This window comes from Alligator mississippiensis, chromosome 1 (assembly GCF_030867095.1).
Source record: "Alligator mississippiensis isolate rAllMis1 chromosome 1, rAllMis1, whole genome shotgun sequence".
Lineage (NCBI taxonomy): Eukaryota > Metazoa > Chordata > Crocodylia > Alligatoridae > Alligator > Alligator mississippiensis.
In genome coordinates this window covers 86,786,318-86,800,787 of record NC_081824.1, presented here as the reverse complement: position 1 = coordinate 86,800,787, position 14,470 = coordinate 86,786,318, and the positions used below count along the sequence as shown (strand labels likewise).

At 46.1% G+C, this 14,470-nt stretch overlaps 1 protein-coding gene across 1 annotated transcript in view; it reads left to right on the top strand.

Moving 5' to 3' along the window:
• ASCC3 (activating signal cointegrator 1 complex subunit 3) overlaps positions 1-14,470 on the top strand; it is a 567,972-nt gene that overhangs the window by 218,683 nt on the left and 334,819 nt on the right. The window contains exon 11 of the mRNA XM_006271799.3: positions 2,946-3,110. Coding sequence (XP_006271861.1) covers positions 2,946-3,110 — 165 coding nt within the window. The remainder of the gene's footprint in view (positions 1-2,945; positions 3,111-14,470) is intronic.

Sequence of the window (14,470 nt, the reverse complement as noted above, 5' to 3'; positions counted from 1 at the left end):
CTCTGCATCAGCAAAAAGACATGATTGGATCTAATGCTCAGTCTTGCAATCATGCCTCCTGTACAGTTGTGTGGATCATTCATTAGATCCAATTGTGCCTTTACCTGCATTTAGAGAGGGGTTCTAAGATTCAAACAGATGCTGTTTGAGCTCCTCTAGAAAATGTTAGTATCCTTACATTAGCTCTGTAGGCATTGTAATCTGCAGAGATGATCGATATTTTTTCCTTTAAGATTTTTTAGTTCTGAAGTCCTAAAAAAAAAAAAAAGAGAGACATTCAAAAACTGTGTCCAATTACGAAAAGTACATTTACTGTAAAAGTTCATAAGAAATTAAGAGGAAATAGCATAAGGTTTTCTTGCCAGACCTTAGGCTCAGTTCTAATTTTTCAGTGTGAAGGATTGATTCTTCTAATCCTTCATTTCTACGGTTCCACTTTTTCCCAATATAAAATGTAAGAGAACTGTTCTTCTTTGTGATCTGTCCTGAGAAAAATTATGCTTTTTATTTTGATATGCAATTGCTGTATACTGAGGTTTACAAACATATTTCAAATTTTGTATTTAAATTTATGTAGTGTGATACCTCTTTCCAAAAAATATTTTTGAGAAAAAGCATAATAAGGAAAGAGGATTTGGCTTTTAATATGAAGATTTTAATAACTTAAAAAAAATCACAATTATATGATATGTTCATGCTTAAAATTTCCACTTTTATGGCAGACTCTTGTAAATCTTGTTTGCTGGATTGAGACTGGAAAGGGACATGGGTAATATATTTCTAGATAATTGACTAGATCTGGCTCTCATCAGTTGTGAGTAAAAGTAGTTTCCAACTATTTCAATATTATACATCAATGGTTTTTAAACTTTTTTGGCCTTATGCCTCAAAATTTTTTTTGGCCTTATCTGCAAAATATAGCTGCTTGTACCTTCTACAGCTGATGCATCTCTGCATGTTTACTCCTTAGGAAATGTGTTGACACTGATGTCAACACTTTTCAACACACAGTGACCAATCAGAAGCTCAAACACCATTTTTAAAATGTAGAAGCATATCCCCAGGGGTGTATATATAATTCAGTTAGGAAACCATTCTTATACATTAAAGGACAGTGGCTTAACAAGCAGAGTTGGCACTTGAGGCGCAAACACCTTTGGGGGCAAAGCGGGTATATGTGGGCTTCAAGAGCGGGGGAGGCATGTTGTTTATGCGGACAGCGTATATAAAACAATCACTTCTTTCAATTTTCTGGCAAGTATGTAAAACTATTAATTTGCCACAGACTGTGCTCTTTTAGTTAATGCTGTTAAATTAATCAAATAATCATCACCCATTATTCATTGGCAATAAGAGCGTTCTTAGCTTTGTTCTTTAAATTCTGTGAATAAATTTTTCCTGGTTTCTTACCACTTGTATAGCAACCTTGGTGAAGTATCCTGGCCTGAAGTATAATTATTCTTTGTTTTCTTTTCAAGTTACTTTTCAATTGTGAAGGTATTACTGTAAGCTTTGTTTTATTAGTTTATAAGTCTTTTTTCTTTGTTTGTTTATTTTTCTTTTTCTTTTTCCCCAGTGGATCTAATGGGAGAAGAAGCCTGGAAATTTCAGGCTTATCATGTCCAAGGCAGTGGTTTATCACTTCTTTTATAAGGGTGTAAATATACAATAAATGACTCCCGTTAAATCACAGCCATGAAAGTTACCATGGCATTCCAGTGGATTAGACACAATTCTCAAGGGCTTTTATAAATAGGCTCCCTGTATACATGCTGGTAAGGGCATGATGGTTTCTAATGCACAATTTACACAACCACACCTCCTGCCATGCCACTTGTGCATGGCAGGAGGCAGGATTGTGGGACTGTGCATTACATTTCATTGTGCCTTATTGCCATCATGCCTCCCCCCTGGACCAGCAAGAAGCAAGCTCCCACAGCTGGGAGCCCCACACAACCCAGTTGAGGGACTCCCAGCTGCTGAGGTGTCCCATGCACCCCCAGGGCCAGAGAATCATTGCAAGGTGATCCCCCTGCCCCAGAGGTGTGGGAAACCCATGGGGCCAGAGGATCCCAGGCCCTTGGGATTTCCCACACTCTGGAGTCCTAGGGATTGCAGCTGACCTGATTCCTAGGGTTCAGGGATCTGGGAAACACCTGAGCCCTGGGAATCATGGCTGCTGCGATCCCTAGGTTTTGGGGGTTTAACGCTGGACATGGTGCATCTCTTTGGCTGGGAGCCCCACCAGCTGACAGGACACCCTGTCACATGAGAGACCCTGCTACACATGCAAATTAAAGCTTTATAGCAACCAGCTATAAAGTTAGTACAAATTTTTGAGGTCTAACTTTATAGCTGATTGCAGCTTTTTATTGTGTGATAGCTACTTTGTGTGTGTAGCTTGTCTCCAGGTAATTGCACAATTAGCAAGTTAATTGTGCAATCCCTGTAATGTGTAGAGGAGGCTGTAGTAAGCAATGTTAGTCCAAAGTCAGGCAGAAGGCAGGGTAGATTTGCACCTTTATAGGCTTGCTAAATCATACCTGTGTAACATAAGTTTTTTTAAGCAGAGAGCTTGATTAGTCTATAAAGGTGCAAATTCAGCCCGTCTCTTTTTAATAAATACTTCTTACAATCACCCATTGGAAGAAGGCAGTGAGGATATAAGTGAAAACTTAGAAGGGTGGATGATCTAGACCTGGAAGAAGTGGAGCGTAAGGCACATTTTGCCCTGTTAGCTATAGCATGATGAAAGTTTTAAAATATGTCATTTTATTTGTCACAGAAAACCTTAAATAGGATTTAAGCTTTTGCATTGGTAGATGCTTTTGAAAGTTTTGCCCAGAGAGTTCGATTGGTTTGATTTAAAAAGTTGCTTCTATGATTGAGTTTGTATGAATTGTTTTTCTTTGTGGATACTTAATATTCTTTTTCCTTCCTACTAGATGCTTGTTACCACACCAGAGAAATGGGATGTAGTGACAAGGAAGAGTGTTGGGGATGTAGCCCTCTCTCAACTTGTAAAGCTCCTGATTCTTGATGAAGTGCATCTGCTGCATGAAGACAGAGGACCAGTGCTAGAAAGTATAGTGGCACGCACCTTACGTCAGGTAAAAACAACTATCTTTAGAGCCTATGTCCTATGTCTATGCCTGTGTCCGTAGACCAACACGGCTACAACCTACACTAACTTTAGAGGCATTTTCATATAGTCAAGAACAGATTTCAGAGAGAATTATCCAAAAGGGAGTTTTCTTATATTTTTTAATAATTAAGCAGCTGCTTCTAATTGCAATGAAAGTTACAATGAAAAAGAAACACACATTGCATATTTTTCTTTAGCGATCTTTCCTTCTTTGCTGCATCAGATTAGATCATGTGTCAAAGATATGAGCCTTAGGCCTCCTAGAGGATCCAAGAATTCTGGGTGGGGGATCCTCCTAGAGGATCCTCTGAATTCCAAGCTACAAAACCCTTCAGGGAATGTGTATTGAGGGGAGGAGGGGGCAAGTGATGGCTGCTTTCATCTCTGCACTAGTGCTCACCCCACTGGGTCCAGATCTGGTTTGTGAAGAGACCTGGAAGCACATGCAAGTTTGACATCCTGGTTTAGATGATGGGGAAGGCTTATCAAACTTGGATCGCATAATTACATGAATGTTGTTTTTTAAGAATCTGAGAGCAATATAATTCTATACCCCAAAATTCTAGACTCTCAGCAGGAGTTCTTTTTTATTGGGACTTCCCTAGATGAAAGCTCAGTCTGAGTAGTAACTGAAGAATAGAAAACAGAAAGAAACAAGAATGTAGTGTTGCTGGAAATAAACTGTATATGTGAGTTCCACAAGCACTTTGTTTGCCTTATTTCCACTAGTATTTTTGAAGTACTATGGCAGACTGAAGGGGGATGGAAAATGAAGAACGCACAAAAATACAGATGTCTTATTTTCTAGAAGGGAAGGGAAGAATTCATAGAGAGGCAACAAATATGATTAAAGCTGTGGCAAAGGCTTCTCTGCAAACAAAGATTTGAAAATTGGAAATAATCCATTTAGAGGAATTGTGAATAAGGAACATGATAGAAGTTATACAGAGGTTAAAATTGAATTTCTGTTTATCCGTTTTGATATACAAGAGGGCCATCAATAAAATCAATCAGCTACACAATTAAAATGGATGAAAAATAAATATTGCTTTGCCAGGTGCATAGTTGAGCTACAGAACCCACTGGCAAGAATTTAAAAAAAGAAATAGACGTGTCTGTGAATAAGCAGAGCATTTTTTTTAATAAGCCAGCCTTCAGCATAGACACCTGGAGAACGCTTCCTTACGGGGAGGCTATTATATAAGGAACTCTGAACTACAGTCTTACATATTCTTGTTGAAGCATTTCATTCTAGCCACTCTGAGACAAGAGTACTGGAATAAATAGGGCATTTTTTGGATCTGGTATGCTAATTCCTGAGCTCCTGTATAAGTACAGCAGCAATGAAAAGAAATAATTCATGCTGCTACTACTACTACGAATACAAAAAACTTTGGTAAACTCTAGTTTACATTAACTATTATTCCTCAGCATCCTCTTAAAGAATGGATTATTAAACCTTCTAGGTCACAGGCTTTTTGATGAAATCTGTGCAATTTCTACATATAGTGCAGTATTCTTTTGGAATTGTGAAGTTGTATTTAATGTTCAGATGTCATTAATATTACCTCTTATACAATGCCATATTTACCCAAGTCCAAGATGACTTTGGTTTTAAGACAACCCCCAATAATTATATCCTATACATGGAAAATAACAAATTTTGTTATAATGCTCCATGTATGAACTCTTAATTATTGGAAGGCCTTTCCAATTTCATCCCCATCACTGCAGCGGGGAAAGCAATGGCAGTGGGGCAGGCAGTAGAGAAAGCTGTAGCAGGGACGCTGGCAGCCACCCCGAAGCCTGCCCTTACTCCATTTGCCCTTCCCCCTGCCATGGTGCTTTCCCCTTGCCACCTCTCCCCTCGCCTTCCCCAGCCACTTCCCTTCTCTTGTTGCATGTTCTCTGGCCCCTTTCCCCTCCTACATCTGCCACAGTTTACCAGCCTTGGTCCTGGCCTCAGGTTGGTACAGTGGCTACCTGACACTCTCTCCACAGTGGACTGTGCTCCTCCCCCACCCTTGGTCTACCCTTGGTCAGTGCTGGAGCCAGAGCCACAGCAACTGTCTGCTAAAGGTCTCTGTTCAAATCTTATCCAATGTTGTTATTTTTTTCTTTTTACTTCGTATTGCATATGCTTAAATATGGTAGCATACTTTTCTTGGTTAGAAACAAAGAAAAAAGTATCTTCTTTTATCCCTGAGACTTAGTTTCATATTTCATGGCTCAGAGGTATTTTGTTTCAGTACAATAAAGGAGATCCTAGATAATAAAGAAAAGATATCTAGTCCATTGTCGTACCTGAAGTTGTTATTAACTATATATAATGGCATGCATTCTATAGGAAATTACTGTACAGGGAGTACACAACTTGTGGGAAACAGTGTTGTAGTCCTGATGTAGAAGGATGCATCAAATGTGTGTAGGTTTGTGTGGGGCAGGGGTGAGAGGAAGAGAGTCTCCGGCAGAACACCATTTGATGCATCCTTCCACAATGATGCTGATAGCGATTGTTTCCCACAAGTTGTGTATTCCCTGTACAGTAATATCTTATAGACTGCATGTCATTATTTTGCTTAAAAGGATAGAAGCTGTATTAGGGAATAAAATGGAGAACCTTCAGATGTTTGGACTGTTTCAACAGAGTGCAGAAGCAAAACTGTTTTTATAGAAATAAAGAAGGTCTTTCATTGCTAAAAATCACATTTACCTTTTTGGGCTCCCATACATGAGCACGGATGCTGCTCTGACATGCTGGAATTCCTGTGCATTGGAGCAGACTCAATTAATCAAGTCTGCTAGAGCATGGTAATTACTGTACTCTAGCAGCCTCTTTCATGTGTATCAGCATCCCTGCATTTAAAAATGGTGTGGGGTTGAACGAGCTTTAGTTCAAATGCCCCCACTGTTGGCTACAAAGGACCAACTCACAGGATCATCATCAAATTCTAGGTTATTAGACGGATGCAAAAGTCATATCATAAACTTTGGGGCTGATCCTCTCAAACACACACATATTCACACACACATGCACAGTCACACTCACAGTGACTAGCTATGAACACTAAGCACCCGTGTCAAGATATACCTATCTCCAAGCACTGGAGCCTTCTGTTGATGGCCAGTCAAGGCTTCTTTCAGTGAGATGTTGCTTCAGAAGGGGGTCGCCAGCTGGTCCTTTTGGCTGAGCAGGCGGAGTGCTGGTCAGGTCAGAGAGGGTGCCATTGTGGGTCATTGTTCACTGCCTTTTATCCCTCTCTGGCAGACTTTGGTGACTCCCCAATTTTCAGGCTTACCCAATCCAGGGGTCATTGATCTTGTGGGACGTCCCCCTGGGTGGTTGCTGGATGGCAGCTGTCAGCCCCAGGGGTCATGTCTGCAGGTATGTGCAGTCTCGGGAGTCCATTGATGAAGTTTGATTAATTCACTGCTATGATGAATAGGGCTCTGGGGAGCGATTGATTGTGGGGGGTGTTCAGTCCCAAGAGTCGGTCTTTGGTGTTGTTTAGTTCAAACCGGGGCTTCTGTACCAGGAGGAAGGATGAAACGGTAGAAAAGAGAAAGCATCCCCAAAAGGGGACAAATACTGCAAAAGGGGCTTTTTGCCATATGGAGGGGCTTCACATTGGAGAGGGGAAGCAGGCAAGAAAAAGGTTTCTTTGCTATACCACCACCATTTTTAAGCATGCGGATGCTAATACATGACACGCAGTGGTGCTTTAATTAGAGCGGTTCTCAGAGCCACTCTAATTAAAGTGCCCCCCCCCCCTTCCCCTGGAGCACATGTAAAAGTGCACTTTATGTCCAATGCAGTTGACAAAAGTGAAAATTTCCCAGCATTCCTGTGCTGAACTAGACACAATTGGTCCCAGATTCTACAATGTAGAGTTTAGGTTTCAGGAAAATCTTACACTCTCATCAAGATAATTCAACATTATTATTAAAATACATCGATTTTCCACATGGAGCTAAAAATGTCCTTAATCAGATTTCACTGTGAAAAGAATAACTGCCAGTGGAACAAATGGTATATTGCTTCCTGGAAAACAACGGAATTCTTGCATGTTGCATTAATAAATCAGGAATATTCATTGTTGTTTGTCAGTTACTTTGGAAGGCTAATATTCTTAAAATATTGAATAATATGTTTAGGTATAATTATCTTGTTAGCAAATTTTTCATCAATATTTAAAGGAAGAAAATGCCTGCCAAAGGATCTCTCCCCACCTCCCCATCTCATGGTGGTATGCATTTTATCTGTGTTACATATTTTTATTTGGCATGAGTGAAGTTTGATCACTTATGAAAAATAATATGTTGGTTTGGTTTTTTTAACAGAGACATTGAGGCAGAATCCTCTCCTTTGTTTTGATACTTTTATGTCAGTCTACCAGTAAAGAGCATCTGCTGAATTGACAGGCTGCTTAAATACTCTTTCAATATTGGGGAGTCCCAAAGGTAGATTAGCTGAAGCTAACCTATCTCTACACTAGGTTACATCTTAGAATAGTGTGAAAACCAGATAGGGCTGAAAAATTTACTTCCAGCTACTTGGAGAACCCTATTTCACCTGCGCATATACACTGATTGATTTCAGCTCAATAATTTTCTGTTTTAGGACCAATTTTTATAAACACCTGAAAAGAGAAGTCTATAATAGAATTGCTGACATGACCTTGGATATAGTAGAATGAGAAGCACGTTAATGCATGTTATGCACTTTTGAAATTTTAAATGTTTTTTATGTTTTTTGCAAGTGGTTTAAATTGACTTTACTAAACTTTTTAGTAGAAAAATTGCTTTAAGCTCTGCTGATATACTGTGGATATAACATCAAAAGAGTTCTTTGAAACTAATTTGTAGCTTTGATGTTTAAAGTTATGCAGTCTGGAGCATAACACAGATGTAAAACCAAAATGCTTAAACTTTTTTTTTAATCAAAAATTTTACAGCTGCATAATGTCTACTTAGCATATTAGTTTAAAACAAGAGTTGAACTGTTTTCTGAACTAACGATGCATACATTGAAGTCTCTGGCCATCGCTGTCTATAGATGTTGCTGGCTTGGTTATTTTTGTGACCTATGGAGGCAGCCCTCACACAGAATGCATGCTGAACATTTGCTGAGCACTGGGAATAGCATGGAAGTTTGTGATTCTTCCCAAGTCCAATGAGTTATAGGGCTTTTCTACACGTGCAGGTAAAGGAGCAATGGGATTGAATGCATGATCCACAAAATCTTGCCTCCTTTCATGCCACAAATGTGTGGCAGGAGGTAGAATTGCACATGAGATCCCATCATGTCTTATTGCCCAGGCTCCCCCTGAACCAGCAAGCTCTCACAGCTGGGAGCCCTCTCAGCTCAGGGCTCCAAGCCATGAGGATGTCCCATGCACCCCCACAGCTGGGAGACATAGTGGCTTCAATCCCCCAGCTTCAGGAGTTCGTGACGCTGCTAAGACTGAGAGATCACAGCCATGTCAGAGACTTGCTGCTGGGACCCAGCATATGCATCTGTGAGACTGGGACCTGGCAGCTGTGGGGTGCTGCCCAGACCCAGAGTTGGCAGCTGCTGGGGCTGAGAGTCCCCCTCTCCTCTGTGGCAGGGAGCCCTGTCAGCTGAACATTTAGGTCAGCTGACAGGACTCAGACCCTGCTACATGTGCAAGTTAAAGCTCAATAGCAATCAGCTATAAACTTAGTACACATATTTGAGGTCTAACTTTATACCTGGTTGGTGTTTTTTATGGCTTGATAGGTTTGTAGGTATTCTCAAAGTAATCATGCAGTTAACCATTTAATTGCATGTTACCTGTAATGAACCCTGCTCCAGTGGCATGAACACTGGGTGAATGGCCAGAAGCCCAGAGGTCAAAAGTTTGGGGCCAAAGCAGAAATGTTTATGGCATGATTGTGCCAGATTCCAAGAAATCTGTGAATTCTGCTAAATACCTTGTCACAAAGGCATGGGAAAGGAAAGTAGAGTGGGCCAAAAATATAATAGCAACCCAAGTTAAAAGAAAAGAAAGAAAGAAATTATCCTCTTGGGTAGTATGTTCTGTCATCTGCCACCACTGAAAACAGTTTAGCTTCATCCTCTTTGGAACCACCCTTCAGGCATTGAAGACTGCTATTAAATCCCCTCTCCATTTTCTTTTCTCCAGACTAAATAAGCCCAGTTCCCTCAGCCTCTCTTCAAAAGTCATGTACCATGGACCCCTCACCATTTTTGTTGTCCTCTGCTGGACTCCCTCCAATTTATCCTCATTTTTTATGTAGTGGGGGCCCAAAACTGGACAACAGTGTTCCGAATGTGGCCTCACCAGTGCTGAATACAGGGGAATAATCACTTCCCTCAATCTGCTGGTAATGCTTCTACTAATGCAGCCCAGTATGTCATTAGCCTTTTGTGTAACAAGGGCACACTGTTGGCTTATATTCAGTTTACTGTCCACTGTAACCTTCAAAACAACGTGTTGGACAGACCCCTGTGTGAATGCTGTGCCCAACAAGCAGCACAGCACTTAATGGAAAGCTACAATCTTTACAAATGCCCAGATGGAGCCACTAGAATCCATACATTGAGCAACAATACCAGACAGTGGCTCATGAATGTGGAAGTTCATATCTGATGCCATACGAAAAAGAGATATACCACATACAAGCTACAAGATTCTGCAGGTTGTAATGGGGCTGTCCAATTTCTAAGCAGCCAGGGCCTCACGCCACATGGGCTGTACCAGCATGAACCTTGGTCAACCTGGGCATGGGCACCTCAGTTCCTGCATCAAGCTACTTGGTCATCCTCAGGAGGTAGGAGTAGGAAGGGCGAGCCTGGAGACCCTAGCCACTGTTGCAGGTAGAGTGATTAGGGGGAGTGATGGCCAACTGGGAGCCTGGCGGACATAAATTAACCTGCAGCCTATGGGTCACTATTTGGACAATCCTGGATTATATAATGTCAGAAGGGACAATTACATCATGTCTTCTGACCTCCCATAGATCACAAACTGCTAAATTTCTTCCACATAGTAAAGGTAATTTACTCAGGCATACCCTATTCATTTTCATCCTGTTATCCCTGTATTGAGCTTGATAATTTTGTATGATTAAAGCATATTTTTTTAGGCCAAATATTATCTTCCAGACAGGCATCCATTCTTGCCTTGAAGAATCTGACACTTCCCTAAATAGCTTGGTCCAACAGTTAATCAGCTCTTAAAGTTGCTTTATATCTAATTTGGATTTCTTTGGACTAAGTTTCCAGACTTGGTAGACTTTATCAGATTAAACTGCTAGATTAAGTAATCCTTTACTATGAAACAGAAATGTTGCACTCTTTTAACTCCTTTAGTATATACATGCAATGTTTTATTAAAAAACCTGTGAAAATTCTCTGCAACTGTGAAGCTGGTGCTGGGAGATAAGCATCTCTCAGCCTGGGTTGGGGCTTGGGCAGGCACGATGGGGCTTGGGCAGACAGAGAAGGATCTCCCAGTGCTGGCCCCAGGACTACAGAGCTGACACTGGGAAAGAAGGATCTCTCAGCCCGGGCCCTGTGATGGTGGGACTCAGGCTGGGAGGTAAGGATCTCCTAGCCTGGGTCCCATGACCATGGGCCTCTGTCTGGGAGAGAAGCATCTCCTAGTGCTGGCCCCAAGACCGCAGAGCTGGTGCTGGGAGATAGGCATCTCCCAGCATGTGCCCTGCAACTGCAAAGCAGGGTCTGGGATTTCCCTCCTGCCAGGGCAGGGGGACATTGCCCCACCCAGGCTCTGGTGGCAGACCCCACCCCCGGCAGCAGACACCTCCCGGGGGCAGGGAACAATGTCCCAGCCCCTGTCAGGAGACAGCTGTCTCCTGGCTGCTGGGCTAGAGCTCTTCCTTGCTGCTGCAGGGGCCTATTGCAGGGCCTCAGGGAGCAGGAACAGTCTGCTGCTAAGAGCAACAAATCTACTCCCACGTCCCTGCATCTATAGACACGTGCCCAGCAGAGTTTACTGTTGTGTAGTTTACTCAAGAATAAACTGCTCCTGGACTATTTGCATGTGTAGATGCACCCACTGTGACCCAGAATATGGTCTTATTTTATGCATATAGTCTTTATTCTTTATCTGCCTTGCAGTTGGTGAAATTCAAATACATTTTGTTTCAACTTAGCTTATTGACCAGTCCTCATTTTCTGAATAACATCTCCATACACCCATCAGCAATCAGTACTTTCCAAATTTTTCTCGCTACAGTTTTGTCATTGATAATTTTTAATTTATATTTATATGTGATCATAAGATAAAAAGTCTAAAATGCATCCACACAATTGCTTTTGTCAGAAAACTTTTAATCTCATTAAAAATTAAGCCAGAGTTGTTTGACAAGACCTATTTTATAAACCCATATTGTTTAGTATTAATTATATTTCTATCCCTCCTTTCTTTCTTTCTTTCAAGATGGCCTCCGACAGGTGAAGCCCTTCTGAGCTCCTGCAGCTCGGGTGCCTTTTTGCGTGTTCCCTGCACTCCGTGCCCCCCTTTTCCTGTCCCCCCCCCCCAAAAAAAACCATGCCTCCACCCACCCTGTCCCTGGGGCCCCCCTTCCCCCGCTTTCTGAGCGTTTTTCCCCTGGGCTCTGGCAGCCTCGTTTGCCTCTGCCCCTCCCCCACCCCTGCCTGAGTTCTCCCTGTGATTCCTGCTGCCTCCCTCCCCCAGGGCCCCTTCCCTTGGTCCCTGCCATCTCCCCCTGCCTTGGGGCTTCCCCTGAGCCCCTGCGGGGTTGCTCTGCCCCCCCTCAGGCCGATTTTGGGGCGTTTTGAGCCCCCTCCCAGTCCCAGGTCCCTGGCGTCAGCCTGAGGCTTTTTTTTTTTTTCCTCCCTCCCGGGAGAGACTTAACCCTCTCCTGCCGGGTTGCCTGCCAGCAGCCAAGGCACTTGGCATGGGGATGTCTCTGCAGACCTTCCCCTCAGCCATGGCATGCGGGTGCACGCCCCTCTTCACATCACGGTGGAGGACTGCGCTGGAGCTCTGGTGGACCTGCTGGGACGCCGGAGCGTCCGGTATGCCTCCCGGGTCAATTCGGTGCCCATCATCTATCTGAGCTCTCCCAACCTGGTGAGGCAGGTGTGTGCAGCGGGGCTGGAAGTCTCGGGGGTCCACCACTTGGTCACGCTCCTGGAGACCCTGGCAGTGCGGGTGGTGGCCTCCAACGTGCCCCCGCACCTGTCAGACCGGGACCTCACCAATGCGGTCGAGCGCTACGGTGTCCTCACCAGCCCCTGGCGCAGGCTGACCATAGGGAGTAGGAACCCCAAGCTGAGGCAGATCCTGTCCTTCCGGAGGCAGGTGTTCATGCTCCTCACGGGGAACACTCAGAAGCTGCCTCCCTCCTTGACTTTTGCTTGACATGGGAGATCCTATGTGGTGTATTTCTCCCTGGGGGGGAATTCCTGCTGCCGCTGCGGCGGCAGCTCCCACCTAACTGCCCAGTGCCCATTTGGGCAGTCAGCCGAGGCACCGGCTGCTGCGCCCGCCCGGGAGGATGGTGCACCCACCTCGGGTGCAGGGCCCTCATCAAAGGGTGGGGTTGGGAGACCTGCCAAGCCCCCCTCTGACCCTGCTCCATCCGGGGGGCTCGGCCCCTCTGGCAGTGGCATGCCACCCGGGGGGAGCTTAGGACATCCTCCCAGGGTACTCCCGCCCCTGTCATGGTGGATGCCTCTTCCGGTGGAGGGGCTGGGGAGTCCTCCCAGTCCCTTCCTGTCCCAGTCCTCCCCGGGGTGGCAGGAGTCTCGGGCGCTGGGGCCCCGTCGGGTGGAGCGCCCGAGACCCCCCCTCCACCTCCCTCCACCCCTGCCCCAACTGGGGTGGTGAACCTGGAGGTGGCGACACCCCAGCAGCCTGGCCCACCCCCTACAGGGGAGGTGCCAGCTACTCCCCAAAAAGCAAAGAATAAGAAAAAGAATAAAGGAGTGTCTAAAGGAAATCCTGCCCCTTCGGGGCCTGTCTCAGCCAGCACCGGGGAAAAGGCAGCCAGGGAACCTGAGCCCGCTCTGCCTGCCCCCCTGGAAACCCTGCCACCTCCGGCCACGACTGAGGGTGTCCCGGAGACGCCTGGCAACCCCTCGCCCCCATCCCAGCCAGTGGGGACTGTGAGTGGCAAGGCAGGGGGAGAGTGCCTTCCTCCCGAGCGGCGGCGGGCAGGAGAGATGGCGGAGGGTCTTGCCACCCCACCGCCCGCTCCCCTGCCTGCCGGGGCCGATGGGGTGGAGGAGATGGAGTGCCTGCCTTCTGAGCGCCGCAAGCGGCCCCGGGAGCGGGACGACATCTGCCCCCCAAAGCGGATAGGGATCGATCTCCCCGAGACGGTCCTCAACCCAGATAGAGAGGGGGGCCTGCTAGGGAGCCTGGCCATTGAGGGCACGTTCACCGGTCTCACCGGGAAGTCCCCTCCCAGGGTACAGCCCCGCTGGTTCTCGGTCGGCAGTATCCGCCTCCTGCTGGAGAAACCCCCTTGGGTGGCCCCCAACTATGGAGGTCTCAACCTCTTGGACCAGACCAAGGGCCAGAGGAACGTGGCCAAGAGTATCCGGCAATGGTGCCTGGACCCTGCTCAGTTTGTCCGCGCCGCTAGCGACGCGGCGAAGCTTATGCACCGGGACCCGGGCACGCGTCAGCATGCCTTCTGGCTTGAGAAGCTAGTGACACGGGTGAGGGAGGTGTGGGGCCGAGGTGGGCCTGCGGAATAGGGCAGGGCAACGCTAGGCCTTTCCCCTGTCTCCGCGGTTTTTCTGCCCGGCGTCCGTCACCTTCTCTCCCACCGGTACCCTGCCTACCCTTCCTCCTTCTTCTCCTGTTCATGGCGATTACCACAATTGCCTCGCTCACCACCAATGGCTGCAGAGACCCGGTGAAGCGGACGGCCGTCCTGGAGGGCCTGCAGCAGAAGTGCCTGGCAATCGCCTTCCTCCAGGAGACGCACAGCGACGCGTACGTTCAAGCCGACTGGCACGCTGCCTGGAGAGGCCGCTTGTTCCTGAGCCACGGCACCAACCTCAGCGCAGGAGTGGCGACCCTCCTCTCGCCACAGCTGCGGTACGACTCGGCGGTGACGCGAGAGGTCGTCCCCGGCCGGCTGCTGACCGTCCACATCACCCTGGCACACCAGAGCCTGCTCCTCGTCAACGTCTACGCGCCCACTGACGGGAGAGAGAGGGTCGCCTTCCTAGAGACCCTGGGCGACCTCCTGCGAGACGCCAGCGAGAAGGACGACCTGCTCCTCATGGGCGGGGATTTCAACTGTACCGTCGACGCGCTGCTAGACCGGACGGGG